Below are 27,516 nucleotides of genomic sequence, written 5' to 3'. Positions count from 1 at the left end.
GCAATGAGCAGGTTTCAGGGGTCAGGTGGATCACAAGCTCCGGGACAAGGTACCATATAAAACGTTCGTCAATCTTATAGTCCACGGTGGACCTCGAGTGAATGCACGCCAAAATTTTGAACATCCTTCTACGAAGCGTTTCTTCTTTCTCAGAATGACGGTCAACAGTAACACGAAGTTCGGGAGGAGACTCATCCCTCAGATTCTTGATCGTCTTGCGTTGGCTGATCCAGAACGTGTCATTTATTCCATTGCCTCTTTCCCTAATGACCAACCAAACTTTCGGGAAATAACTGCGCGCGAGTTCACAAAGGCTGTCGATAAGACGGCTTGGTGGATTCGAAGCCAGCTCCATTCAACGAATGGTGCCTCCAATAGAGATGCGATTCTATCGTCAAAGATCCAAGCTTTGGGCTACATCGGACCTCGTAAGTCTAAAAGGGCTGCTAGCAATTGGACGCTTACTGACATTTAACAGACGATATTCGTCATGTTCTGTTGACTTATGGCGCCGTCAAGGCTGGTTGTTCAGTGAGTACAAAGAACTACTCAAATCCCAAGTAATAATTCTGACTGTTCAGGCTCTGTTTCTTTCACCTAAGAACAATGTCACTGGTGCCCTGGCCGTACTCAATGCTGCTGACTGCGGCATCTGGGTCAAGCCAAAAGAGCAGCCAATGCTTCCTCTTCTGGAAGGTATTCTACAGGAGAAGTATTTGAAGATTATTGAGATCCCAAGCATAGATGAGCTTCTTGATGCTGAGTCTGTAGAACCCTTCCCCTTTGACAAAACATTTGAAGCTTCCAAGAATGAGCCATTCTGTATTCTTCACACATCGGGAACTACTGGTGTACCAAAACCTATCATTTGGACTCATGCCCTGATCGGAACAATGGATGCTGTTCGTTTGCTACCACCCACTGAAGGTGATGGCGGACTAGCTCCATGGATGGACAACTGGAATCCTGGAGATAGGATATACTCTTCTTTCCCGATGAGTCATGTAAGTTTCCCCAATGTTTCAAAGCGTCATAGGACTAACAGTGACCTTCTTATAGGGCGCTGGTGTACTCATGGATATTTTGATACCCGCGCTATGTAGTCTACACTGCATTCTCGGACCTGCAGGTGTTTTGCCTAATCTGGGGTTGCTCGAGTTGCTTGCCGACCATGCTAAGATCGATATATGGAGCATGGTACCGTCACTCGCAGACGAGCTGGGCGAGCACCCTGATGTGTTGGCCAAGTTCAAGCCTTCAAAGTTCATCTGCGCCTCTGGTGGTAAGTACAATGCCACAGAATAATTGACCACCGGGAGCATAAGAGCCGAAATTATTAGGCTGTTTTAGGCTCCTTAGACTATAGTTCTTAGACTACTTATTTTTGTATCCTAAGGCTTAGGGTGGTCAATGTTTCTGCTCCCCGTTAGAATACCTCGTCTAACTCTTTAATCAGGGCCCGTTAGTCCACTCATCGTTTCTAAGGTCAACAAAGTGGTCAGGGTTCTGAACCTGACTGGCACAACCGAAGGTCTTTTCATTGGCAACCTCTGGGTACCTAGAGAAGATTGGCATTGGTTCGCCTTTCATCCTTACTCCGGATTCGAATTCAAAGAAGTCCAACCTGGTATCTTTGAACATTGGGTTCACAGGAATGATGAACATTGGGAACTCTTCCAAGGAATCTTTCACACATTTCCTAGCCTTAAATCTGTCAACCTCAAAGATTTATATGTCAGGCATCCAACCAATCCTAATCTTTGGGCTTTTACGGGGAGAAGTGATGATGTTGTCGTCCTATCTAATGGCTACAAGATCTCGCCTCTAGACACAGAAGCATTGGTCGCTACACATCCCGCAATTGACGGTTGTCTGTTGATTGGGTCAGGAAAGTCTCAAGCTGGCTTACTCATCGAGCTCAAGGACCCCTCTCAGAGAAACAACGAGCTCTTTGATAGTATCTGGGCAATGGTTGAGAGGGCGAACAACTCTACTTTTCAAAAGACACGCATTCGGAGAGAATACATCGCTTTCGCGGAGACCGACAAACCCTTCATACGAACAGACAAGAGGACTATCAAGCGTCGTGCGACATTGGAACTCTATTCCGATTTCATCGAACGATTCTATAACTCAAGAAACGAGGAAGTTGAGGACGAGGATTTTGACCAATTCACCATTGACATGACTTCGGACGAGACTCTTCTAGACTCTGTTCTTCAGATCATGCGGTCAGTCTTGCCTGAAGTCGAGGACTTTTCTCCCGACGAGGATGTGTTTGATCTCGGTCTAGATTCTCTTCTTGTCGTTCGGGTCATCAGAATCATTCGTGCCGTCACAGGTCTGGAAGAGCAACTTGCTCCCCGGCACCTGTATGCTTATCCAACTTTGGAAGAATTTTCCTCGCAGCTCGCAGGAATTCTAGAGCAAGACAAAGCGAAGAAGACTGCTGCGCCTGAAATATCCAATGACGGAGTTTCAGACACTCCTCTTGATACACGTTCGGCCAATATTGGAAACCTCATCGCTGAGCGTAAGCGGCGGCTCGGGTCCAAGATGAATCCTTTTGATGCTGTGAATCCCAATCACTACATGGGTCTCAACTTTTACTTTGCGATTCGTCCGGGTGTCAGCTTCGAGGAGGCGTTTGTCAAACTTCAGAGGGGATTGGCGAAGGCTTTTGCGATTATTCCAGAGCTTGACGGCAAGATGATGCTGGCTTCAGAACACGAATTTGGCTATAAAAAGGGAGAATATCGTATCACAATTCCTCCCGAGCCACTCACCGAGTCTGAAAAGCCCAGGCAGCTCGTCTACAAGAACTTGTCTCAGGTTCTCCCGTCATTCCAGAAGATGCGGGAAGCTGGGTTCTCGCCGTCTTTGTTCAATGATGAGCTCGTCCTAGACTGCCATCCATTTCCCGCGATGCCAGCTGATATCTTATTTGCTCAAGCCAATTTCGTTGAGGGCGGGTGCATCCTGGCAACCAACTTCATCCACACTTGTCTTGATGCTGTGGGTGTCATGATGGTTTTGAGAGTCTGGGCTGAATGCTGTAGATATCTTGACGGGGACCATACAGCAACTTGTGATTGGTTTGACCCCGAAAGCTTCAATCATGATCTTCCGGAGATCATCTGGGAACAAGCAGGATATGCGAAGCCCGTTCATGAAGTTGACCCGGGTACATGGGGTTATCTGCCGTTCCCAGAGAAAATCGCAGAGACAAGACTCCAAAATGGTCTCAAAAACGGAGCGGGAGATGCTGCTCGACAGAACGGCATGAAGAAGAGTGTTCTGCCCCCAGCGCCTATATTCGCGGGTAGTCCTGTATGGCCGGCTGCCCCCAACGAACGATCGCTAAACACGACCGTCTTCCTACTTTCTGGCGAGAGTATACACAAACTCAAGCAAGAGGCCTCATCGGATGCCGATGCAAAGAATCGATCCACATCAATTATCGATGTTGTGCAAGCATTCTTTTGGCGTGCTTCTATACGATCTCGCTACAGAGTGGCCAAAGAACATCGCAACAATGAATTCAAGGCCGATGAGATGTCCATCTTGGAAATGCCAATTGACGGAAGGCCCTACTTCTCGTCTCAATTGCCATCTTCCTACATGGGCAGCTTACTCATAATGAACCGACCAAGCATGGCAATCGAAACGCTCTGTTCGGCTGACACGAGTGTCGCACAGATTGCAGGTCTCATTAGAGAAGCAGCGGCTCGTATCACTCCTTCTCTGGTTCATGACACGTTTACTCTGTTACGCTCGATGACAGACTACAGCAAGCCTGCGACAGCAAACATGGGTCTTGAGCATATGCATGCCATGATCTCTAACATGATGCTATTCCAGACCAGCGACATCTCATTTGGTGACTCGTTCTTTGCTGGTGGTAGTCCCGAGGCAATGCGCCCTCAGATTGAACGTGGCCACAGGCGGTTCAGGTTCTTGGTGATATCTCCAATGAGAAAGGATGGTGGTGTGGAATTGGTCATGGGTACGTTGCCTGAAGAGTTGAAGATGCTCATGAGCGATGTGGAATTTACCAAGTATGCGACACTGTTGGATTACAAAGAGGTATGATTTGGATGTCATGGTAAGCTATTTGCCATGAGGGAGGTAGTTCGTTTCTATCTGTTTTGTGTGAAAATGAGATACTTTACTGTGATTTTACTGCATTTTGCCTCCATTGTTGTGACCTCTGTAGAATGACATGTTTTAGAGTGCACTTCCACTGTAAGATGCCCTACACCACTGTATCACGCCCAAATTAGCGACCTGTGGATGGAAAGATCAACGAACATAAAAATAGCTTGCCTTCCAACACGTCTAAAATTACTAAAGGTATTCATAAATTTACCTAAAATCTCTTCAAAGCTTCCTTTCGTCCCTAAACTTAGCCCTGTCACATTTCTCTCGTAGACCTGGTTACTGTGAAGGAAGCGACAGGAGGAAGCCAAGTCCGAGGCTATTGAGAAACACGCTCACAATCATTCACCCCTGTCAGCCTGTATGTCAGATACCCGCCACTCGTAGCATCACAGCCAACGATAATGTGCTCACAGGGAGAGCAATACAGTAAAGTACATGCATAAGCGCAAGACTTAGCTATACTTGGTTTAGCTGTTGGAGCGGAACGGCTCGCAAACAAAAGAGCCCATGGGTACCTTTTTGTTACCCACAGACTCTCTAAAATAAACCCTCCACTAACAATGTGCTCGAACATGAGCAGCATGTGAAGACATGGCACTGAGCAAGTTAATTTTCAGCCTCAAAACAACACCAAGTTATTATCTAACCAACGCCTTGGCGACAGGCATTCCAGACTGTGCCTCTAGGATGAACGGAATGGATCTAGGATTCCCGGTTAGCCTGGTTGACAGTTTGTGATGATGAGAGAATTTGAGCAAAATGTTTATTGGTTGGCCTACTCTTATTGAATTAACGTAAGACCAAGGTACATCTCATGCTACACCCTTTACTCACAGGGGCTGTGGATCAGTGTAGCCAACAAGCAATTTCTTCTATCAGGCAGGTACCTCTCAGAAGGGGATAGAGTGCTGTTCTTTAAAATACTCGTCTTTCACTTCTTGAATCCTTCTGTTGCTCATGCATCTTCCAACATTGCAGTAATCACCATGTCCCTCCCAAATCCCGTTGATTCCGACACCAAAGTGCTCCATCGGGTACACGAGGCATATCGTGATAATCCAGACAGAGATACCGAAGGCTCTTCCAGCGATGGTGCTGTTGACGCTAACTTCCAACAGGGAGTCCAGGACATCGAGGCCGTGACTCTGGTGTGGTCCAAGACCTCCCTTCTCGTCGCCTTTGTCTTGATATGGCTTGTTTACTTCGTACAGGGATTGGTTGGAGGAATCAGTGGTGCTTTACTTCCTTTCGTCACTTCCGATTTCGCTATGCACTCCCTTACGCCTACGACCAGCGTCATGAGTTCCGTCATAGGAGGAGTTACCAACCTCAGTATTGCAAAGACTCTCGACATCTTCGGTCGTCCTCAGGGCTTTATGTTCTGCGCTACCCTTGCTACGATCGGACTTATCATGTCAGCCGCTTGCAATAACGTCGAGGCCTATGCTGCATCCCAAGTCTTTTATACTGTTGGAATAAACGGTGTTGGCTACAGCCTCAGCGTTTTCATCGCCGACACTACTTCTCTCCGAAACAGAGGGCTTATCCAGTCCATTTGCGCCTCCGCCAACATTATTACCGCCTGGCTTGGCGGTCCTATCGCCAACGCATTCTTGGAAGGTCCTGGCTGGAGATGGGCATTTGGCATGGAGAGTATTCTTGTACCAGTGGTCACTATTCCCCTGTTCGGCCTCTTCATGTTTCACTATCACATGGCCAACAAGCAAGGACTTATTCCAAACAGAGAATCCAAGGGCTCATTCCTCAACGCAACTCGGTACTACGTCCGGGAGTTTGATTTGATTGGTCTTCTCAGCCTCTCAGCCGGAGTAGCCCTCTTCCTCCTACCTTTTAACCTCTATACGATGCAAGCAAAAGGCTTTGGCTCCCCCATGATCATTTGCTTCTTCGTCTTCGGTATCCTTCTACTCATCATCTTCGGTATCTGGGAGAGATTCTTTGCAAAGCTTTCGTTCATCCCTTGGCGGTTCCTTCTTGACCGTACTGTCACTGGAGCTTGCATTCTTTCGTTCACCATGTTCTTCAGCTATGGGTGCTGGGCTCTATACTTCACCTCAATACTTCAAGTTGTGAACGATTTGAGCGTTACCAATGCAAGTTACATAGTGTCTGCATACACAGTCGCCAGCTGCTTGTTCGCCATCTTCATCGGATGGCTTCTATCGTACACTGGAAACTTCAAAGCTACCACCATGTACGCCGCGCTTCCTCTTGTTACGCTCGGAACAGGCCTTATGGTCTACTTTCGCCAGCCAGACCAGAGTGTTGGTTATATCATCTTGGCCCAACTGATCATTGCGGCTGGAAGTGGCTCTATCATGATCACCGCTGAGATTGCTATCCTTGCTGCTGTCAGTGAACAACAATACTTTGCCATCGCCATCGCTCTGGTATCAATGTTTGGAAGTATTGGACAGGCCGTTGGCTTGACAGTTTCTTCGGCAATTTGGCAAGACGTCATTCCAAGAAAGCTGGCAGAGTATCTACCAGCAGAGGATCTTCCAAATCTTCCAATCATCGCCGCGGATATTGTCACTCAACTTTCTTTCCCAGTTGGCTCGCCTACTCGACTGGCGATTCAGCATGCTTACGGGGACGCTCATAGGCTTTTGTTCATCGCGGGTACGGTGGTGTTTGCTCTTGGATTTATCGGAACTTTTATGTGGAGGAATATCAACATTAAAGGCATTAAGCAGACTAAGGGACGTGTTGCTTGAATTAGATTCAGAAAGGTTGCTGTACTGGGGCGCTGAGATTTCACATCTACGAGCATCATAGTTGGGTGTTGATAGAATACCCAAACGGGTTTTATAAACAAGTTGACTCTTAATCTACGATTAATCGTCACTCTCTCTCTTTCAAATACCGTTACTAGTCACAGAGCATGCGTAGGTAATAATGATTCAATATCATTCAAAGCTCGTTCTATAAGGAGAGGCGTTTCTTCTTTTCAAGAATAATAATACAAAGTAACCATATCATGTGCTCAGGGTCAGACAAATTAGCCGCCAAGAACATAAGAGACGAAATTGATGGGTCGGTTTGCACTACTTAGACAAGACTTCTTAGGCTGTTTATTTTTATACGCTAAAAAGGCTTAGAGGCCAACTTTTCGGTGCCTAATAGCATGCCATCTTTCATTGCCTGCAACTCATCATGCCTGGGCAATTGTGACAGGCATTGGTTTGGTCTCAGTCTTCAAGACCCTCTTGAACCAATTCGCCTTTGCTTTGTTGGCAATATTGATCAGTGGTACCTGCGGATCGTCCATCATGTCGAACCCATGAAAGGCTCCTGGCCAGATGTGCAATTCGCATGTAGATCCGCAACGCCACATGCTCGTAGCGTAGGCGACAGCGACATCTCGGAAGACTTCGCATTCTCCCGCGTCAATGTACGCTGGGGGAAGGTTCGAAAGATCTGTCTCCCTGGCGGGAGCTTGGTAGGGAGTAACATTCTCAGATCCGCGTTCATCTCCAAGAATATGATCCCAGATTGCACGAAGCCAGGGTGTTGGAGCAGGATTGCCGTACTCAAATTGTTGGTCCGCCAGACTTTCGCAGCGGTCATCAAGCAAAGGTGAGTAAAGCATCTGAGCCTTGATGGGTATGGCTGGGGACTTTCTGTCGCGAGCCATGAGACATGTAGCAGCAGCTAGAGCGCCGCCACCAGAGACGCCGAACACTGCGATTGCTGCAGGGTCAATCCCCAAGCTCGCTGCATTTTCAGAAACCCATACAAGACCAGCATAACAGTCTTCAGCTGGGCCGGGTGCACGAGTCTCAGGCGCAAGGCGGTGCTCGACAGAAACAACAACGCAATCGATACCCGCTAGAAGGTCGATCACTTGTGTCAAGGCAGTGAATCTGTCGCCACTGACCATCCCTCCGCCATGTATGTGGTACAAGGCTGGGCGAGGTGACTTGGCTGTTTCCTTTGGTGTGAAAACAGAAAGAATGACGTCGTTGCTGTCAGGACCAGCGATGACATGTTCAGCATGAGTCAAATGAGGCTGATCTCTGAGTACGCTCTCTGCATTGAAGGTATGTGAACCATGGGGGCATTCTTGTTCACCCGCTGCTACACCACGCATCAAGTCAAGGCTGAACTCTTCAGGCAATGAAGCATAGTCAAGCATCGGGGCGAGAGCAGCGTCATAGCATGGCCGAGGAATTTGGATCCTCTTGTCAAGCTTTGCGGCTTGCGAGTAGGGATGCGGGTAGTTCATGGTTGAGGTTGTGAAATTCCGAGGTAAAGGCTGGTAAACTGTCGAGGTTCAAGACAATTCTGATCTGTTTGATCCTTAACAAGGTGAAGATATCGAATATTCCTGTCACATGTCATATGTATATTCTGAGAGAGAGAATGAGGTCTTAGTAAGATGGGCAAAGCTGTGTCTGTGATTCACAAAGTTCCTGTCATCTCAATGGATCGCCGCCATTTCCAGAATAGGTAGGTCGTTCAAGTTGTCGCAGTCACCGATGAGAGCTTTTGAGGCCATTTTGCTGACTCTGTGTAACCAACATCAAGAATAGCCCCCCACCTGTCACAGGGCTGAGCGAGGTTCAAGCCGATTCGACAGTCATAGAAAAGCTGGATACGAGAGAGTTCATCCCGTTTCCATGCAGATGTCGCGTCCCATCTTTCTTAGTGTGGTCGCACATGGCAGGGCATATATAAGCAGACACACCCATTTCTGCCAACGCTCGGCACTCATGTTTTGGCTGACGTGAGTTGAATCTCCGGCACTGTGATGACAGAATGCACTTTACAGAAGATGGTGTTGGTGAGATGAGCCTCATGGTGTTTTTGAGGAAACACTACATGTCATCCATCGTCGAGGACGAGAGCCTGAGGCTGAACATTGCTTTACTGAACGTTCGATATGTATGTCACCGTAAGCCATATAAGACCGTATAGTTGTTATGTGGTAGAACATTCGCATCAAGCTACTCTAAGGACACTGAAGCGAAAATGGCCGAATACCAGCTGCCAAAGATTCGCCCTCTAGGTAACTTCCGTCTTCGTTGTTAACTACTCACAAATCCACTGATCACATTGACAGGCAAACTTGAAGAAATCGCGGCTGCTGCGCATCACATAAACTTCTTCACCAATTGCGCTTTTTCGGCTCACTACAGAGCGTCACAGCCCTTGCCTGGTCTTGATCTTGAGCCTCTAGTCCTTGCGGCTCTATCACAAGTCCTCCATCAGCACCCCATCCTCTTTGCTATCCCTGTTGTTCCGGATACTGAGCAGCCTTACTGGGGTCGCCTTGCATCAATCGACTTGAGGCAGGTTGTGTCTTTTGTCGAACGATCTTACCCGTTGTCTTCTGATTCCCAGACTGACAACGAGCTTGATTCGTTACTTGAGAATCGACACAACACCAGTTTCAAGACTGTATATGGCACACTGCCGGTGTGGCGACTGATCATCCTTCAAGACTACCGCTCAAAGGATGGGTTTGTGGCCTCTTTCGTGTATCACCACTCTATGTGTGATGGAGTAAGCTCTCAGATCTTTCAAGATGCATTCCAAAGCGCTCTCTGTGATATCTCATCGAGCTCGCTAGAGATTCAGGCAGTTGAAGTCGTTTATTCAGACGGCAGTGCCATCTCTTCGCCTCTGGAAGATCTCCATTCTCTCCCTCTCCCAGAGAACCCACTGGTGCCTGATGCTGCCAATTTGAACGAGTGGAGAGGTAGTACAGTCAGCGTTCCTTGCAAGACGAGATACAAATCACTCTCACTGGCACCAGAAGTCTTACGATCCTTTGCACAAGAGTGTAAAAAGAACAAGACAACTGTCACAGCAGCGCTTCCGGCTCTTGTAGCCAAAGTACTGTATGACAGTCTTCCATCTACAACAGAGGCTTTGACATGCAACCTGCCAGTCAGTCTACGTTCTGATCTACCGCCGAAGCAGGTCGACAATATTCTGGGTAATTTTATCGATGCTTTCAAGGTGCAGCTGCTTCGGTCGGACTTGGACCAGAGCTCAGACGGCACTACTGCTATTTGGAAACATGCAAAGAAAGTTCAACAAGCTACCCGGCGGTACTTCGCCAATGCTTCGCCTTCTGGAGAGCCATATGCTAATGTGGCTGTCTTCAAACTCATTCCAGATATCAAAACATTTCTGGCTAGTACTGTGGGCAATCCAAGAGGCGAGTCTTTCGAGGTTTCTAATCTCGGTCAGTTCCCAGAGCCTAAAAACCTCAAAGGTCATGGCAATCCATTTTGGCGTCGGGGAAAGTTACTACTGAGTCGGTGTGCGTTCGCTCCTGGAGCCCCATTGGTGATCTGCATAATTGACAATCTGGAGTCTGTCGGTATCGGTTTCACGTGGCAAGCTGATGTAGGTGATGATGAAGTTGTTAAGAGCGTGATTGATGGACTGGAGAAATACTTTCGTTCTTAGGCGGGACATTGAACAGTAGTTTTTGTAAAGTCCGAAACAGAAATAGGACTGAAAGGCTAAAGATTGTCATTTTGATGCAATGCGATGCAATTGTTTTGAGATGGCTTCCGGGTTGCAGATGTTTAACAATTTGTCATTAGTCTACAATGTCTGTCTCTGATGAGGTTCCACTCACTGTAACTTGCTGGAAGTTGGAGCTAGAACGATGTGACCATGGTACGTATCAGCAAAGTGGCTGCAGACACAAGAGACGAAATTAGTCAGTCAATTTATGCTGTTTAGGCCACACTTTTCGGACGTTTATTTTTGTAATCTAAGCGTGAGAAACGAGCTGTTCAATTGCCGTTGCTGCATGGTAGTTTATACCAAACCGTTCAATGCATCATTATCTTTACCCAAGATCTGATCTCAAATCCCCTCATCACCACCTCGGTAAACTCGGCAATAAAGCCACTTTCTCCTCATTGTATCCCACTCATTTAGCACCATGATTACCATTGCTTACGGTATCTTCAATTTGTATGTTACCAATGCGGCTGTGCAACCGTCTTCAGTCAAGATAAAGTCAGGGGTCTGAAAGCCTAAACCGTAAACCTTGTCAACAGCCAATCAGAGTAACACGCTTTCCTGTTCCGATACGACAGAAACACGTTCTATAAACAAGGTTTGCGGCGATAGATCCCTTCTGAGTCGCATCAATTATGGTTCCTGCTTCTGAAACAAATGAGGAAAGGGGTGCATGGACTGTCAATGTCGGCAACTGGACGCGGGAAACGAGAATCATCATCAATTATTGGTTACACTACTCAATAATCTGGGGTAGATGCATAATATCAAATCTAGCGTTGCGATTCGGAAAGTACAAGAGTGTCACATCGCGCCTCCACGTCTCAGCACATAGTTCTCAAGCATTGTAATTTGCTACCATAGTCCTACACTTCTTTCCTTGTCACTCGTTTTTACTATGCCTACCCTCCAGGCTATCACTCTGGCTGTCTTCAGCGGTCTACAGGTGGCCACTGCATCAGGCTACCCAAGAGCTGAAGAAGCCAAGCTACGCGCAGAGTACGATTACGTGATTGTTGGAGCAGGTGCTTCAGGTCTCACTGTTGCAAACAGATTGACTGAAGATCCCGGTATGGCATATATCAAGATTAGGCAATGAAGGTCACCGCTAACTCGGGTCTCAAACAGTCGTGACCGTGCTCGTCATTGAAGCTGGTGATTTGTATGAACCACTGTCCCCATCACGACTTCCATTATTCTAACATGAATGCAGCGACAACAATGAAGACTTCATGACTATCCCCGGTCTTGCTGGCGGGGCAGTCGGAACTAAATACGACTGGGCACTTGAGTATCCTGCAAGCGAGTCTTTGAACGGTCGTAATATCTCAGTCCCGTTGGGTAAAGTAGTCGGAGGATCGACAAAGCTGAATCGTATGGTCTATGATCGAGGATCAAAGTCCGACTACGATCGCTGGGCTGAGCTCGGCAACAGCGACTGGCAGTGGAAATCTCTACTGCCTTATTTCAAAAAGGTATGCTCGTTTTAACGGTTATGCTTTGAGGATATGGGCTTACCTGTTACAGAATGAGAAGTTCACTCCGCCTACAGCTGAGATCAAGAGAAAGTATGGAGTTACCGTTGATCCTTCTACTCATGGATCTTCTGGCTTCATCCACTCCACTTACTCGCCATTTTTCTGGCCCACCACGAGTAAGTTCCCCTTATCAGAAAAGCTGGCCACTAGAAGCATAAGAGATCATGTCCTAAGACTTTGGACGTCAAGTTCTCTACTACCCACCATAATTCCCGTTCACTCACTAATCCCATTGCTTGGTCGGACCTGTACTGATAGTATTCTGTAGAGAACTTTGTCCAGGCTGCAGAGGAACTCGATATCAACATTTCTGTCGACCAAGCGAACGGCAACGCCATCGGAGGATACTTCTGCCCTCACAACATCAACCCCAAAACCGTCGCGCGCTCCTCTGCGCAAGACTACTACAGTGCTGTCTCTAGCCGCAAAAATCTCCAGCTACTCTCAGGTCACCAGGTTACACGTGTTCTCGCCAAGAAAAGCGGAAAGTCTGTCACAGCTACCGGGGTTGAGGTATAATGCTATTTTGTGTGCGTGTTGTTTCTTATGCTAACAATTCGTAGTTCGCAAAGAGTAAAGATAGTAAGAGGAACACAATCAAAGCAAAGAAGGAGGTCATTCTTGCTGCTGGCTCAATCCACACTCCTCAAATCCTTCAGGTCTCTGGAATTGGCGACCCAGCTTTGTTGTCCAAGATCAATGTTCCTGTCGTTGTTGATCTTCCTGCTGTTGGTCAAAACTTCCACGACCACGTTCTTCTCGCAGTTATCAGCACCAGTGAGTCACACGTGTGCCGTGGTAATACAAACAACTAACCGCGAATAGTCAACGCGCCTCTACAAACCGGTAACCTGACCAGCAACGCTACCTTTGCAGCTGAAGCCCGTGCTCAGTATGACAGCCAAAAAAAGGGACCTTACACTTCCCCCACCGGAGACTTCCTGCTTTTCATGCCTCTTTCAAACTACACAAGCTCTGCTTCGGCAATCTCCAAGAAGGCCAAAAGCCAGGACGGCTCCAAGTTCCTACCCTCAGGTACTCCTTCCGAGGTTATCAAGGGTTACAAGAAGCAGCAAAAGGTTCTCAATGACAAGTTACTTGACACAAACTCTGCAATGCTCGAGGTCATCTGGAGCGACGGCGCTGCGATTCTAGGTCTTCAGCACCCATACTCTCGTGGATCTGTCAAGGCCAAGTCTTCCGACATCTTCGACTCTCCCGAAGCCAATCCTGAGTTTTTGAAGAACCCCCTTGACGTCCAGCTTCTTGTTGAAGGCGTCAAGTTTACCCGAAAGCTCTCTGGTGCACCTTCAATCAAGGCTCTTAGTCCCTTGGAGATAGTCCCTGGCGCCGATGTGACCAGCGATAGCGATATTGAAAACTTTGTTCGTTCAGGTGCTTCAACTCTCTTCCATCCAGCTGGTTCCTGCAAGCTCGGCAGCCGCAGCGAGGGTGGCGTAGTTGACCAGAAGCTTCGCGTGTACGGCGTTTCTGGTCTGAGGATTGTTGATGCCAGTATCATGCCTCTTTTGCCCGCAACCCACACCATGACCACTGTATACGCCATGGCCGAAAAGGTAAGGGTTCCTCCGGTATCGTTCTATACGAAAGTTACTAACTGCTTCAGGCTGCCGACTTGATCAAGCAGAGCTAATCGAGTTCTATTTTATCCAATAATAGTTACTCTCGTGCCGGGCAATAGTATCTCAAGACTGTCATTTATTTCTATTTCTGAAAATACTTCATCTTCACCTGCTTGTTTGATAGTCTTTGAACACGTCAATATACATGTATAGAGGTCAATTAAAGTCGCCGGCTTCATCCCGTATATCCAGCTCATCTATGACCTGCTCAAATCCGAAGGGCCAGGTAGACTACTTGCTTTACTCCATAGCATTATATGGTGGTCATACCCCTCAGTATTAGCAACATTGGCTGTTGGAAGTAAAAGGGACGAAATTAATAGGTCAGCTTTTGCTATTTAGACCAGTTTTCTTATGCTATTTAATCCTGTACCCTAAAGACTAAGTAGACTTCTCGACTACCCACGAAGCATCTCACCATCTAGTCACATCTGATATGAGACGTCATTACGGCGCGTGACAAAATATCCTATTGGCTTATAATATGTTTGTTGAATAACACGAATCAGAAGCGCGTGACATTAAACCGTATGCTGACGTTATATCTGCGAACGAGCGATAATCAACCTTTCATAAAGCATTCCCTCGAACTAGAGACACATTGTAATGGATATCTTTGCAGAGATACCGACTGAGCTTGTTGCTGCAATATTAGCAGATCTTCCCGATCTCAAAAGTCTTTATAACATCGTCAGAGCTTCGCCAGGAGTCTCTCGGTTCCTTACTAGTCCATTGGGCTCCGTGATTCTAGATGGGCTACTTGACTCATGGAGCTTCTCCGCCCCGTACGGATCTCTTACCACTGATGGCGACAGCCGGAAGAGGCACGTTATGACAACGGATCTAGGTGCTACGCCTTGGGTTCCCCATATCCTCCGTCTCATAGCTTCCGTCAGGCATTTCTCGACGGATGATCAACCAGCAGATTGTCTCAAATCTTCCATCCTTGACCTTATCGCGCCCTCTAGGATTCTGGAAGGCATCTCCGCTGTTAGAGCAACACCACCACATTGTATCCGAAGGATTCGATTGCAAGACATATTAGGGGGCAAACGAGCCTTTTCGTCACGTGGAATGCTCTTTCTTATTAGGAAACTGTTGGCATTGTCGATTGAATGCTTTGGCTTCTTTCTCGAGCGTATCAAGTCCACTAATCCTCATCACCTTGCTGAGAAACCTTCGTTTCTCTCCCAACGGCCTCTTTGGGGTCATCTACCTGGCAGCCAGCCTTGGGGCCAACCTTATGATATCAATGCTGGAGACGAAGTTTCATGGTATGAAATCCAGAGAATCATCCTCGGTTTCTGTACTCTTCAGCTACGCTATGAGCTAAGCAATGCTGTTTATGAGGGCCGCCTTGTCTGGCCTGCAGACGACGTCAAGGCAATACGGTATATGGGAAAAGCGGATCCATGCGTTCCGATACTTGAAAAGTCAAACATCCAGTTGTCATGGGAGCCCATGTGGGCAGCGGCGATTTATGTCGCGTTTTTGAAAGGGACTCCTAACGACAGTTGCTGTGTGGGAGGCACACGTACTGAGCACAACAGATTGGAGATTTTCTTTGATACTGGCTTCCAGCCCTTGAAGGAGGAACACTTGCGATTACCGGGACCGAAACATGAGAAGCCAAGTTTGGAGTGGCCAAATACGGTAGTTCGTCAGCCGAAAGCCTTTTACTCGGTCAAGCCTTTGTATCCTCATGATGAAATAATGATGTCTGGGAGTAAGGGCTCTCGTTGGGCTGCGGATATCTTGTGTCCTCCACATGGTCGTCGAATGACTGAAGGGCTCTTGTTTCGCCCATTCAGACACTTGGGATTTGGTATTTGGGATGACGAGCGAATGGCGCAGATGCAAATGATAGATGACCCTAACGCAGAAGGGACTAATCCGAGACGGTTTCGACTTTGGGGCGAGGACCAGGCGTTTACGTGGGTAAGTCTCCTGAGTGCTGAGGAGAAGCAGGAGTTGCGGGCATACCAAGAGGCGTTGAGATTGGAGAAAGATAAATAGCACATTCACTGACTGGTTTAGTCTCATTAATGCTGGGTGAAATTTAGATAGACAATCCACTGCAATTTTACCTCGTGGGATACAATCTTGTTATTTAGTTGGCCTTCGTCTTCTTCATAGCAGGCGCTTCATCATCAGCAGCCTCTTCCTCCCCCTCACTGGCCATTCTCTTAGCCTTGCACTCGGCCACTATATCTGGTAGCTTCGAGTAGGCCATGGCCTCCTTCTCCTGCTCCTGCTTTGCTTCTGCCAGTTGGTCGGCTGTGTACTTTAAGAGGTGATCCTAAACCTCATCGAAAGGCGCATTCTGATAGTCTATACAGAGTAACAGTCATTAGTTAAAGCTTGTAAGCAGCTTATGAGCAGCTTAGAAGAACGTACCGAAACCAGCTGGTGGTGGTGATCTAGGCTCAGGGGCTGCGAGTTGCTGAGCGAAGAACTCATAGGGAGGAATAAGCCCAGGGGCATCCGCAGCGACAGGGACAGGGAAGATAGGCACAGGCACCTGAGTGCCATCGGACGCTGTGATAGTGATGGTAGCGGTGTGCGCAGGCATTGTCGTAGGGACCGACAGGTGTTTCAACGACACTGAAGTAATTGAGGGTTAGGGGGATGCTGAGATGATGTTCAGAAGATGCTCAGCCAACTCGAGCGTCTAGACAAAAGGCACGAGGTCGCGATGCCACGTGACCATGATTGTAACTCTGAATAGGTAGATGAGGAAGAAGCGGCCAGTCTGAGTCATTGAGTGAATGTTTGGGGACGAGAAGTGAATCATTTCCAGGAGCATCGCCGTTAATAAATTGCTGACCTATAGATTTTAGGGTACATGGAGAAATAGCTAGTCTAAGAGTCTTGCCTAAGCAGCATAAACCACCTGAGTAATTTCGTCTCTTGTGTTAGCCGCCGGCTTTCAAAATACCTACTGTGTAATCCCCATACGCACACAGCAATTCGGCAATTGGATCCAGATGTTAATATGTCACAACGAGTCAGATTGTTTGTTCTTTAGTTGAATCCGACGTGTACAACAATAACGTCAGAAGGGACTTGAGCAACCAATGGAAAGTGTCTTATTCATGGCAATCATCGGAATCGGCACAGGCTTCCCCGCTTACTCGGTAATAAGCATGAGGATCGTCTTGCAGATTCCGACCGAGCACTTGAGGGGGAATGAAGTCACGTTGCGGAATTGTGAGCAAGACATTCAATTGATGTAGTTATAAAAAGCCAGTCAGCCATCAGCTGGTTAAAGTCTCAAAGACATTTTTCCCACGTTGTGCTCTCATCATGTCGGATCAGATTCTCTACGCTGCTGTCCTCGTAGGCTTGCTCCTACTGTACAGACTTGCCAACTCAACAGATAAGCCCAAGATCAAGGGTATCCCCGAAATTCCTGGTGTGCCACTCTTTGGAAATTTATTTCAGCTGGGAACAGATCATGCAAGAGTTGCGCGAAAATGGGTCGCAAAGTACGGTCCTGTCTTTCAAACCCGTCTCGGTAACAAGGTACGTATTAAGAGTTGTTACTGTTAGTTGGGTATCTGACCTTTTCAGCGAGTCGTTTATGTCAATTCCTATGACGCTGTCAAGCATTTCTGGATCACTCACCAGTCGGCGCTCATCTCGCGACCAATGTTCCACACGTTCCATTCAGTAGTTTCAACTTCTCAGGGTTTCACAATCGGCACTTCGCCTTGGGACGAGTCGTGCAAGGCCCGTCGAAAGGCTGCAGCAACTGCCCTCAACCGCCCTGCCACCCAGTCATACATGCCAATTCTTGACCTCGAGTCTTTTGTCAGTATTAAAGAACTCTTGGATGATTGCGAGAAAGGCACGAAAGATTTAGATCCTTCCCCTTACTTTGCTCGGTTCGCTCTCAACACGTCTCTGACTCTCAACTATGGATATCGCATCAACGGGGATGTGAACAGCGAGTTGCTACACGAAATCACCCATGTTGAACGAGAAATCTCCAACTTTAGGTCAACAAGCAACAACTGGCAAGACTATGTGCCTTTGCTACGACTATGGGGCGCACAAAACTCATCAGCTGGAGAATTCCGAGCGAGACGCGACAAGTATCTGACCGACATGTTGAACCATCTTAAAAGTCGCATCGCAGAGGGAACAGACAAGCCTTGCATTACTGGAAATATCTTGAAGGACCCGGAAGCAAAACTGAACGAAGGCAAGAAAATTCTTTATAGTATTCAAGCAAAAACTAACAATTGTTCAGCTGAGATCAAATCCATCTGCCTTACCATGGTATCTGCAGGTTTGGATACAGTCCCGGGTAACCTCATCATGGGCATAGCATATCTCGCAACACCACACGGCCAAGAGATCCAAGCCAAGGCTCTGGAAGAGATCCACAAGGTTTACCCTAATGGCGAAGCATGGGAACGATGTCTTGTGGAAGAAAAAGTTCCCTATATCACAGCCCTCGTTAAGGAGATCCTGAGATTCTGGACGGTAAGATCAAACCTGGTGTTCGGCATAATTAATATGTTGGCTAATATCCGTTTTTGCATGGTATAGGTTATTCCGATTTGTTTGCCGCGAGTCAACATCAAGGACATCCCGTACAAGGGTGCTACAATCCCTGCAGGAACAACATTCTTCATGGTGAGACAGCCCTGCTTGCGCGTGGCAGCCTTGCCATTTATGCCCTGCTCTGCCTTATCGTCTCGTCTCTTATTGAAGCACAAGGCTGACTATTTTCTAGAATGCATACGCCGCAGACTATGATGAGGCACGCTTCGCAAAGCCTTTTGAGTTCAATCCTGAACGATATATGGATGATAAAGAAATCGGAACACCACATTATGCCTATGGAGCCGGATCACGAATGTGCGCAGGTTCTCATCTGGCCAACCGCGAGCTCTACACGGCATTCATCCGTCTTATCACAGCTTTCGAGATGGTTCCTCCGAAAGATAAGAAGGACGAGGCAATCATGGATTCGATTGAATGCAATGCGGTGCCTACTTCACTGACTACAGACCCAAAACCATTCAAGGTCGGCTTTAAAGCGCGATCTGAATCGAAATTGAGGGAGTGGATAACAGCTGCTGATGAGCGAACCAAGGAATTGAGATAAGGAATGGAAATTTGATCGAGCAACAGCGGGTAAACAATTAGCAGTGGAAATGATGTGTTGTGGAAGAATTGTAAAGTTTGACAGGTGGAGATTCTCCCGACTTGGCTATGCTTTGTTTGTATTATTTAAATGAGGCACGGGTTCGTTTCGCTCCCTGTTTCGGTTCGAGTCATGAATATTTTTTACCCATGCGAGGAGGTGACAGAAAGGTCAACTCTGAGCTTTAGGTCACAGAAAATAAACAATCTTAGTAACTGGTAAAAATAGCGTCCAATGTCTCACTAATTTAGTACCCTATGGCCTCTGTAGGTTAGTTTTAACCCCCCGGTCATGTTCCAATCTCAGCTGAGAGGAATGACGCGTCTAAGCGCGCGAGGGGTTGCAGAAAGACAATTCTTGACAGCTCCTCCTTTTAAGCTTACAATCAATCATGGATTTAGTCTATCAATCTTAAACTCAAATGAACTGTCAACTAGAGAGTCTCAGTGGATTGTGCATTAGCTCGGACTACGTTCTAAGAGTCGTGATATCTCTGTTCCTGATCTGCCATATTCAAGTCCCGAGACCACGGCATTTGGCAAGCACCCCAGCACCGCAAGATTGAAACGGTTCCTGATCCTGCCGATCCTTTCAGGCCAGGCCAGGGAAGAGCCTCGTTGAACCTCGCTGGCGTCGTTTCGCATAATGATTTAGGCCCACAGAGGCTCTGTTACCTTGTTCGGAGATCTGGACCGTCATCCTGAAACCAGGCCCACAGCCAATAGGAGAAAAGACCATCAACATGACAACCTCTGAAATAGATGGCAAGGAGTAGGATTCCCCATCTCAAACAACCTGAAGCAATGGGGTCTAGTTGAGTGGTAGCAGGGTTGAAGAAAACTTCATGCCTCCCACTTGCCGGTGAGACAAAATAATTCATTCACTTTATACCATTTTAGACCGGCTCCTAGATTGTTTATTTTCTGTATCCTAAGCTTGGATGCCAAGTTTCCTACCATCCCGTAAGTGAAGTGGTTCGTCTTCCTCCACAATGATAGCGAATATTGGCCGATGTCGTGCAATTAAGCCACCAATACCGTTTTCGACGTTTGCAAAAACTGTCCCGAGCGTTCGGAAGCGAATTTCCGTAGGAAACGGCATTTGTTTGGTAGGATCTGTATATAACGGACGACAGCTCACTTCTTTAGCATGTTCTTGAGATCTTGAGGCACTCCATCTAGCTTGGTCTATCAGTCTTTCTTTCTTTCTTTTTTCATCCTTTTTCGTTCTTTACAGGCACTGGTTGCCAACGTTCATTTGTACTGTGTATCTTCATTTCGTCTCGTCCAGTCTTTTACCACTATCAAATCACATTCTTTGAGATCGATATACACAGATTATATACTTCGACTAAAACACCGCAATCATGCGTTTCTCAACACTTCTTTCATCAGCAGCGCTGATGTTCCAGGCTGTCTCGGCTGCTTCCGAGGAGTACAAGGATGCCGACACAGGAATCACCTTCCAGCAATTCGTCGACAAGACCAGCAAGTTCTCTTTTGGTATCGCTATGCCCGAGACCCCCAGCACCGATTTTATTGGTCAAATTATTGCTCCCATCTCTGAGGGATATGCCTCCGTTGGTATGGGCTCTACCATGAGCAAGAAGCTTCTCATCGTTGCTTGGCCCAACGACGGCAAGGTCCTCACCTCCGTCCGTCAAGCTTCCGGATACACAAACCCTGATGTTTTGGATGACGATACCGTCAAGATCAAGCCCATCGAGAAGGGTGTCAAGGTTGGCGCTGACTCTTTCACCTTCACTTTCCTCTGTGAGGGATGTATCAAGACCGACGGCACTACCTTCAAGGCTTCTGACGCCAACGCTGTCATGGCCTTCGCTTTCAGCACTACTGCTCTCGACGATCCTACCGATGCTAGCGGTGCTCTCAACTACCACGGTGCTGGCTTTGGTGGATTCTCTGTTGATGCTGGTTCTTCTCAGTCCGCCGACTACGAGACCTGGGCTGCTATGGCTTCCGATGACGCTGCTACTCCCGGTTCCGGCTCCGGCTCCGGCTCTGATGGTTCAGCCCCTTCTACCGGTAACTTCACTACCGTCGTCTCCAACATGACTTATGACTACATCGTTGTCGGTGGTGGCGCCTCTGGACTGATCGTTGCTGAGCGTCTTCTCGAGTCACAGAAGTCTGTTCTTCTCCTCGAACGCGGCAAGGCTTCTTTCTTCTCTACCGGTGGTAAAGCTGTCATGGACTGGAATGATACGACCACTCAGTATGATGTGCCGGCTATGGCCTATCATCTCAGTTCTGCGCGTGAGACTTCTGAGTACTGTACTGACACCGCGAGCATGGCTGGATGTATCCTTGGAGGCTCGACGGCCGTGAATGCTATGATGTTTGTTCGTCCCCAGCCCGCTGACTTCGATGATAAGTGGCCTGCTGGCTGGAAGTACAACGACGTTGAGGCCGCCGCTTCCAGACTCTGGGAGCGCACACCCGGTACCCTAAGCCCCACGAAGGACGGTAAACTGGTCGACCAGTCTGCCTACACTATCCTAAGCCAGTTCTTCTCTGGAAACGGCTTCAGCCAAGTTGATGCCATCGCTCAGCCCGAAAAGAAGAAGGCCGTTTTCACTCACCCCCCTATGATGATCACCGACGGTCAGCGTGCTGGTCCTGTTCGTGACTATCTCCCTCTTGCCCAGGCCAACCCCAACTTCAAGCTCATGCTTGAAAGCAAGGTTATGCGAGTTGTGCGTGAGGGCAAGGAGATCACCGGTGTTGAGATCCAGTCTGGTCCTTCTACCCGCCAGATCATCAAGGTCAAGACCGGCGGTGCTGTTGTCCTTGCTGCTGGTGCCCTCTCCACCCCTCGCCTTCTTGTCAACTCTGGTATTGGTCCTGCTAAGCAGATTGAGACTGTTGCCAGCGGCAGCCAGCGTCTTACCATGCCCCCTAAGGACCAATGGATCAACCTTCCCGTTGGCGAAAACCTCAAGGACCACCCTATCTTCACCGTCAAGGTCAAGACCAAGTCACCTATGGCTGCTCTCCCCGACACTGCATTCACCGCGCCTAACCAGGAGGACGTTGATCTGTACGCTCAGGGTACCGGTCTTCTTGCCCAGTCTGGTCAGCGATTCATCTTCTGGGACAGTGTCAAGGGTTCTGACGGTGTTGAGCGATACGTTCAGGGCACTTGCGCTCCTGCTGGTGATGATGCTCTTAAGCTCAAGGTCTACCTCACCCATGGCTCTACCTCCAGCGGTGCTCTCGAGGTTACAAGCTCTGGTGCTACCAAGTTGATTGGCGAGCCTTACCTGAACGACGCCGCTGACAAGGCCGCCGTCAAGTCTTTCATGCAGAAGCTCATTGACATGACTTCCAAGCCCAACAGCACCATTAGCATCGCCGGTAATGCTACTGCCGAGAGCCTTATGGCTGAGTATGTTAGCGGTTCCCACTTTGTTGGTTCCGCCATCATGGGTACCGAGAACGACGGATCCAGTGTTGTCGACACTGACACCAAGGTCTGGGGCACCGACAACCTCTACGTCGTCGATGGAAGTATTCACCCAGATTTGCCAACAGGCAACACACAGGCTACCATCATGGTCGCTGCTGAGCACGCTGCCTCCAAGATCTTGAACGGCGGAAGTGGTTCGTCAAGCCCTGTTGTCCCTCCCACCACCGGAGGCAACAACGGTACCAGCCCTGTTGAGACTCCTACTACCCCTAGCGAGCCTGTTGAGACTCCCGTCAAGAAGCCCAGCACCAAGTGCCGACGATCTCTGCGCCAGCGCCAGCGTCGCCGCATGCAGCGTCGCTCTTAAGCTGACGGTGCACTGAGGATGGATATTTCGTTACTGTACAAAATTTAAACAATAGTTCCAAGACTACTTCTTAGATAGACCATCTAGATGGCTTCCATGATAGGATTCCAATTATTATCACATATTTAAACAAACTTATTCAATCACCGGTCTCCATGATTCAACGTTGAAGTACTGAAAAGGTGGAAATACCAATTGAACTGGCCATTGCGGGAATCCAGTAACACCCAGCGAATGCTAATAATGATGTGAAAACTTGGCTTATTGAAACATGGGAGACGAAATCAGCAAGTCGGTTTATGCGATCTTGGGTCTGGTTCGTAGCTCATTTATTTTTACAATCTCACTCGTCTAGTGCTTAGAGCTTTCAGCGCATGGAGGACTGTAGAGGCGTCACTGAGCACTCGTGACAGGGCAATGACTGTCGCATCGTTCCCTGCAATACTCAATTGATACCATGGAGACAATCAGCAAAAAAGAAACGCCTCTTGCAAGATGCAAAAGAAAATGTCTGATGAGACTGGGACTCGAACCCAGGAGGATTGCTCCACCAGGAAATTGGTGTTAAGGTTAACCTTAACCTGGCGCCATAACCAACTCGGCCATCTCACCAAGTGTTATTGTTGAAAGACGACTTCAGTTTTGCAAATATGGACTCATTGCCATGATTGACAGGCACAGTCTTGCTATAAGCCCAGAGTCATAAGATGGCTTGACGGTGTCTTCAGTTACTGGAGAGATGTATAAATGTTTGGTTCATTTCTCTGACCGTGGCAATACGCTGTCGTAGTAGGCTTCCACAACTCACACATTGACACATGTACAAGAGTAAAGCAGCTTTCTACAGCGCCTCTAAATCATTGATGTTTCCAATTGAGCAAATTAATATCCATCCACGTTCAGTGTATATAATCGTCACGCATCTACATGCTGTCCCATCCTGCGTGAAATCTCGACACCTTTTACCGAACATAACCGCCTAAATTGTCCCATGCCCACCAGATTTAGTGGAAATTGGTCGCATCAGCAGCCAACAGCACTCCGGAATCAGTGGACCTAGGCTGCCAAAACGTTCCGCCGATACCGCTGGCCCACTGTCACCATTCCGAGACCCATAAGTGCGCAGAAGGAATGCGCCTTTTTTTTATCAGATCTTCTCTTCTGTTTATCAGATCCTTCTCTGAGTTCTGACTCGTCTCAACTTACCTAGCTCGCTGTCTGTTGCTGCACGTCACCCATTCATGCTGCGTTGTCTCACTCGTGCTCGTCCGTCATTATCGTTATCACTATCACCACCACGAAGTCTTATTCACCTCTCACATACTCGCAGAACTATGGCAACTGAGCACAGTCATGGGCACGCTCGTGTCCCTAATACTCTCGAGTGGCTCGCCAATACTAAGAGGGGCGATTACCTTGTTCAAGTAGCATGGCCTTTGTGTTGGGGCGAAGATCGTGCTGCCGCCAAAGATGAAAAGGTCAACCTGGTGTGAGTAAAGCTTCAATTGGATCACAAACACTGAGCATCAATCTAATAACATACAGTTATGTGGTCGATGGAAATGCCTATTTCTTCACAGCTGTTGACGTCTCTCGGCGTTTGGAATATCTCAACAGCACAAGAACTGTCATCGTAGGCATTGGGTACCCGCCCAGTAAATATGTCTACGACTTCCGTCGGGGCCCAGATATGACCCCATTCGCTGAAGAGTATGACATGCCTCTTGACAGACATGGAAAGCCTCGTACCGACATCTCATTTGGTGAGGCCGAGCAGTTCCTCGACTGGATGAAGACAGATGTCATGCCGTATGTCGAGGACAAGCTCTTCCCCAACGCCAACTTACACACCGGTCGCAAAGCCTTGTACGGCCACTCTTACGGCGGCATCTTCGCTCTCAACACCATGTTCACTGAACCAGAGCTCTTTAACAGTTACTTAATTGCCAGTCCCGTCATTTGGTGGAACAAGGACTTCTTGATCCGCAAACCTGAAAAGACTTTCCTCGCTCGCGACAAACCTGTTGATCCTCCATTTTCGCTAGCACTTACATGGGGCACTGGCAAGTCAGAACTGGTCAGAGAACCTCAAGAAACTGACGAAGAGTGGTGGAAGCGACAAAACTGCGCTGAGCATGACGAAATGAGGGAAGCTGCACAAACATTAGCATCCCGATTGGAGAAGAGCCCGAGCGTGAAGAAGATCTGGACACGAGAGTTCGCGGGTGAGGATCATGGAAGTGTGGCGGTGACAGGTCTTCAGCAGAGCCTTATGAATTTCATTCTTGGCAAGATATAATGAATAATCAGAGATGGAAGCATCGAAGTACAATTTTTAAAATCGCATTGCAATTGTCTATCCCGGTGTGTTTACAGCATATCGCACGATCGTTTGGCGAGTGAAGTTGAGATTGAACATCACAGACAACGACCTTTCATTCCAGCGCAATAATTGAGACTACCAATTGAACTGAAAGTCCCTATATATATCTTATTCGCTTTAATAAGGCTGAAAAGGCTATGGCTAGTTATTAAGTAGTAAATTCACTCAGCGCAATCTAAACATGAGAGCATACTTATCACTGAACAACATCGTAAAAGCCCCAATACCATCATTCGACATTAAACACAATCATTTTAACTAAGCATAACTAACATAGCATACTTCTCGGAGACCATACGTGATCTCGTCATTAATTAAGTTTGAGGTTGTCCAAGACCGAGTCTTCTAAAACACGGTACCCTTGGTCTGCTTGATCGTCCTGAGATCGTAGTTCTTGATCAAGAACAGCGAAATAAGAGCGATGGACATTATTCCGGTGCCAACACCCAACATGCGTGCCTGGCCATATCCATAGGCTTTCTGGATGGCAAGGCGCTCAGGGCTGCCCATCTCGTACATTAACTGGCTGTCCAAGTCTCCCGCGATGAGGGCAGCGTTCTCTTGGGCAGACGCGGGAAGGTACTCGGAAAGCTTCGATTCGAAGGTGTTGGTCCAGATGGCGGCAGAGATGGTACCGCCGACAGCAGCTCCGATGTTTCCGGTAACACTGAGAGTGGCAAGTGCGGTAGCGACATACTGATGCTCGACGGCAGCGAGGATACCAACCTGCATGCACAGAATAAAGGTAGCGCCAGCGATTGAGATGAATACCTCGCACATGACGAGGTAACCAATAGACTGGCCAGGCTGACGGAAGTGAATCATGAGACCCTGGGCGAAGATGTACAGAGGGATACCGATGCACAGAAGCCACTTGAAGCGACCGGTCTTGTGCATACCGTAACCAACAATGAAGAGAAGGACACCAGAGACAATCTCAAATGTGTTGCTGACGTATCCAGCCTCTGAAGGGGGCAGGTTGTTGACAACCTGGAGGAACGAGGTGAAGTAGCTGTTCCAGCAGTAATAAGCAATCATGTAGATGAAGTCGAGGAGGCAGACACCGATAACGGTGCGGCCGACGAGGATGTCGAATCGGAGGAAGGGCTTGGGGGCGACAAAGCGCTCGTAGAGACCGAAAACGGCCAGAAGCACGATTCCGAGGATGATCATGGCAATGATATAAGGTGTTTTCCACCCTTGAGGAGCCATGCTGGCAATAGAGAAGGGGAGGAGGAAGATGACGAGACCTGCAGCGAAGAGGAAAGCACCGGCAGCTGAGTGACAATTAGCATTCATCCGGACCATTGAGTACAGTTTTCACTTACCATCAAACTCGATAAGACCCCACTTGATGCTCTCCAAGACTGATCGGCCACTGGACTCACGAGCAAGAAGACCCTGCTTCTTGGCCTTCTGGAGGTTGTACCTCAAAAGAGCGTAGAGAGGCGCAGCAACAACGGGGAGGACAATGGAGAAGGTGCCAAAGCCCCATCGCCACTGGTCACCGTTGAGAAGGAAAGCCTCAGCGGACTTGGGACCGGCAAAGGCGGTGATCATGTAAGGAGACGAGGTGAAAGCGTACGCGAGACCTCGGTTCTTGAGCTGTGTAGAGTCGGCCGTGATAACGTCGATACTGTAGGTCAGACCGGACCAACCAACCTGCCAGAAGACCTTGAAGAGGTTAGTACATGAAGAATATTGCAGGTGAGAGTTGGTGACTTACATAGGCAGCGCAGTAGGTAGGGAGGTTCTGGCTGGCAGCCATCATGATCATTCCAATAGTGGCAAAGAGGACCATAAGGAGGAAGCCCTCCGCACGACCCCAGAGATCAAGAATCTTGGACAGAGGGATGTAGACAGCGGCAGTCATACAATTGGCAACAACACCAATGACAGGAATGAGGGAGTGCGACTCCCACTCACTGCTTGCGTAAGGAACCAGAGTGTAATTGATCTGGCTCTGGAAACCGTTGGTAAGGTAGATCAACCACATACTACAAAGAAGTCAGTCCACGAGTCTTCAATTGCGACAAGACAACCAAGAACGTACAAGATAAAGACGCCAACAAGAGCCTTCTTGCTCCAGGCCAACGTGGTAGCCTCAACAGTCTGAACACCATGCTGCGCATTTTCGGTAACAGCATCGCTGTTGCTTCCATCGTCGGGGAAAACACCAGCCTCCTGGTCCTTCTCGTTGATGGAGGTGGTGACAGTTACGGGCTGCTCAGCAGCAGTACCCTCCTTGCCCTTGCGCCCGAGGGTGAGCTGGACCTTGTCAAGAACTCCCATGGTGATATTGTCTCTTGGGGGTATCAATTAAGCTT

The 27,516-nt window shown here is 48.1% G+C and overlaps 11 protein-coding genes across 11 annotated transcripts; 8 read left to right on the top strand and 3 right to left on the bottom strand.

Moving 5' to 3' along the window:
- Window positions 1-154: 154 nt before the first annotated feature.
- Window positions 155-4,092, top strand: FSST1_007930 (uncharacterized protein; the record flags this gene model as incomplete). Its single annotated transcript, XM_083224763.1, has 5 exons — window positions 155-428; window positions 479-531; window positions 582-1,004; window positions 1,060-1,282; window positions 1,457-4,092. 5 exons carry the CDS (start codon window positions 155-157, stop codon window positions 4,090-4,092), a joined length of 3,609 nt encoding a protein of 1,202 aa, XP_083083891.1.
- Window positions 4,093-5,147: 1,055 nt separating this feature from the next.
- Window positions 5,148-6,899, top strand: FSST1_007929 (uncharacterized protein; the record flags this gene model as incomplete). The annotated part of the gene is made up of 1 exon (XM_083224762.1): window positions 5,148-6,899. The coding sequence occupies one exon, from the start codon at window positions 5,148-5,150 to the stop codon at window positions 6,897-6,899; it is 1,752 nt and encodes a 583-aa protein (XP_083083890.1).
- A 437-nt stretch (window positions 6,900-7,336) lies between these two features.
- On the bottom strand, window positions 7,337-8,410 carry FSST1_007928 (Alpha/Beta hydrolase protein; the record flags this gene model as incomplete). Its single annotated transcript, XM_083224761.1, has 1 exon — window positions 7,337-8,410. The coding sequence occupies one exon, from the start codon at window positions 8,408-8,410 to the stop codon at window positions 7,337-7,339; it is 1,074 nt and encodes a 357-aa protein (XP_083083889.1).
- A 746-nt stretch (window positions 8,411-9,156) lies between these two features.
- Window positions 9,157-10,605, top strand: FSST1_007927 (uncharacterized protein; the record flags this gene model as incomplete). The annotated part of the gene is made up of 2 exons (XM_083224760.1): window positions 9,157-9,193; window positions 9,248-10,605. The coding sequence occupies 2 exons, from the start codon at window positions 9,157-9,159 to the stop codon at window positions 10,603-10,605; spliced, it is 1,395 nt and encodes a 464-aa protein (XP_083083888.1).
- Window positions 10,606-11,569: 964 nt separating this feature from the next.
- FSST1_007926 (GMC family oxidoreductase) lies at window positions 11,570-13,863 on the top strand (the record flags this gene model as incomplete). Its single annotated transcript, XM_083224759.1, has 8 exons — window positions 11,570-11,741; window positions 11,800-11,833; window positions 11,885-12,146; window positions 12,199-12,325; window positions 12,478-12,722; window positions 12,773-12,986; window positions 13,035-13,786; window positions 13,837-13,863. The coding sequence occupies 8 exons, from the start codon at window positions 11,570-11,572 to the stop codon at window positions 13,861-13,863; spliced, it is 1,833 nt and encodes a 610-aa protein (XP_083083887.1).
- A 595-nt stretch (window positions 13,864-14,458) lies between these two features.
- FSST1_007925 (uncharacterized protein) lies at window positions 14,459-15,868 on the top strand (the record flags this gene model as incomplete). The annotated part of the gene is made up of 1 exon (XM_083224758.1): window positions 14,459-15,868. The coding sequence occupies one exon, from the start codon at window positions 14,459-14,461 to the stop codon at window positions 15,866-15,868; it is 1,410 nt and encodes a 469-aa protein (XP_083083886.1).
- Window positions 15,869-15,962: 94 nt separating this feature from the next.
- Window positions 15,963-16,424, bottom strand: FSST1_007924 (uncharacterized protein; the record flags this gene model as incomplete). Its single annotated transcript, XM_083224757.1, has 3 exons — window positions 15,963-16,103; window positions 16,158-16,183; window positions 16,250-16,424. 3 exons carry the CDS (start codon window positions 16,422-16,424, stop codon window positions 15,963-15,965), a joined length of 342 nt encoding a protein of 113 aa, XP_083083885.1.
- A 734-nt stretch (window positions 16,425-17,158) lies between these two features.
- Window positions 17,159-18,971, top strand: FSST1_007923 (cytochrome P450; the record flags this gene model as incomplete). Its single annotated transcript, XM_083224756.1, has 5 exons — window positions 17,159-17,377; window positions 17,426-18,059; window positions 18,108-18,343; window positions 18,410-18,496; window positions 18,597-18,971. 5 exons carry the CDS (start codon window positions 17,159-17,161, stop codon window positions 18,969-18,971), a joined length of 1,551 nt encoding a protein of 516 aa, XP_083083884.1.
- A 1,405-nt stretch (window positions 18,972-20,376) lies between these two features.
- On the top strand, window positions 20,377-22,806 carry FSST1_007922 (uncharacterized protein; the record flags this gene model as incomplete). The annotated part of the gene is made up of 1 exon (XM_083224754.1): window positions 20,377-22,806. The coding sequence occupies one exon, from the start codon at window positions 20,377-20,379 to the stop codon at window positions 22,804-22,806; it is 2,430 nt and encodes an 809-aa protein (XP_083083883.1).
- Window positions 22,807-24,047: 1,241 nt separating this feature from the next.
- FSST1_007921 (Alpha/Beta hydrolase protein) lies at window positions 24,048-25,105 on the top strand (the record flags this gene model as incomplete). The annotated part of the gene is made up of 2 exons (XM_083224753.1): window positions 24,048-24,295; window positions 24,352-25,105. 2 exons carry the CDS (start codon window positions 24,048-24,050, stop codon window positions 25,103-25,105), a joined length of 1,002 nt encoding a protein of 333 aa, XP_083083882.1.
- Window positions 25,106-25,534: 429 nt separating this feature from the next.
- FSST1_007920 (major facilitator superfamily domain-containing protein) lies at window positions 25,535-27,481 on the bottom strand (the record flags this gene model as incomplete). Its single annotated transcript, XM_083224752.1, has 4 exons — window positions 25,535-26,466; window positions 26,518-26,863; window positions 26,916-27,186; window positions 27,243-27,481. 4 exons carry the CDS (start codon window positions 27,479-27,481, stop codon window positions 25,535-25,537), a joined length of 1,788 nt encoding a protein of 595 aa, XP_083083881.1.
- Between the last annotated feature and the right edge of the window lie 35 nt (window positions 27,482-27,516).

Source organism: Fusarium sambucinum, chromosome II (assembly GCF_050947815.1).
Source record: "Fusarium sambucinum isolate potato_lamoka chromosome II, whole genome shotgun sequence".
NCBI classification, from domain to species: domain Eukaryota; kingdom Fungi; phylum Ascomycota; class Sordariomycetes; order Hypocreales; family Nectriaceae; genus Fusarium; species Fusarium sambucinum.
This window is presented reverse-complemented; position numbering and strand designations above follow the sequence as displayed.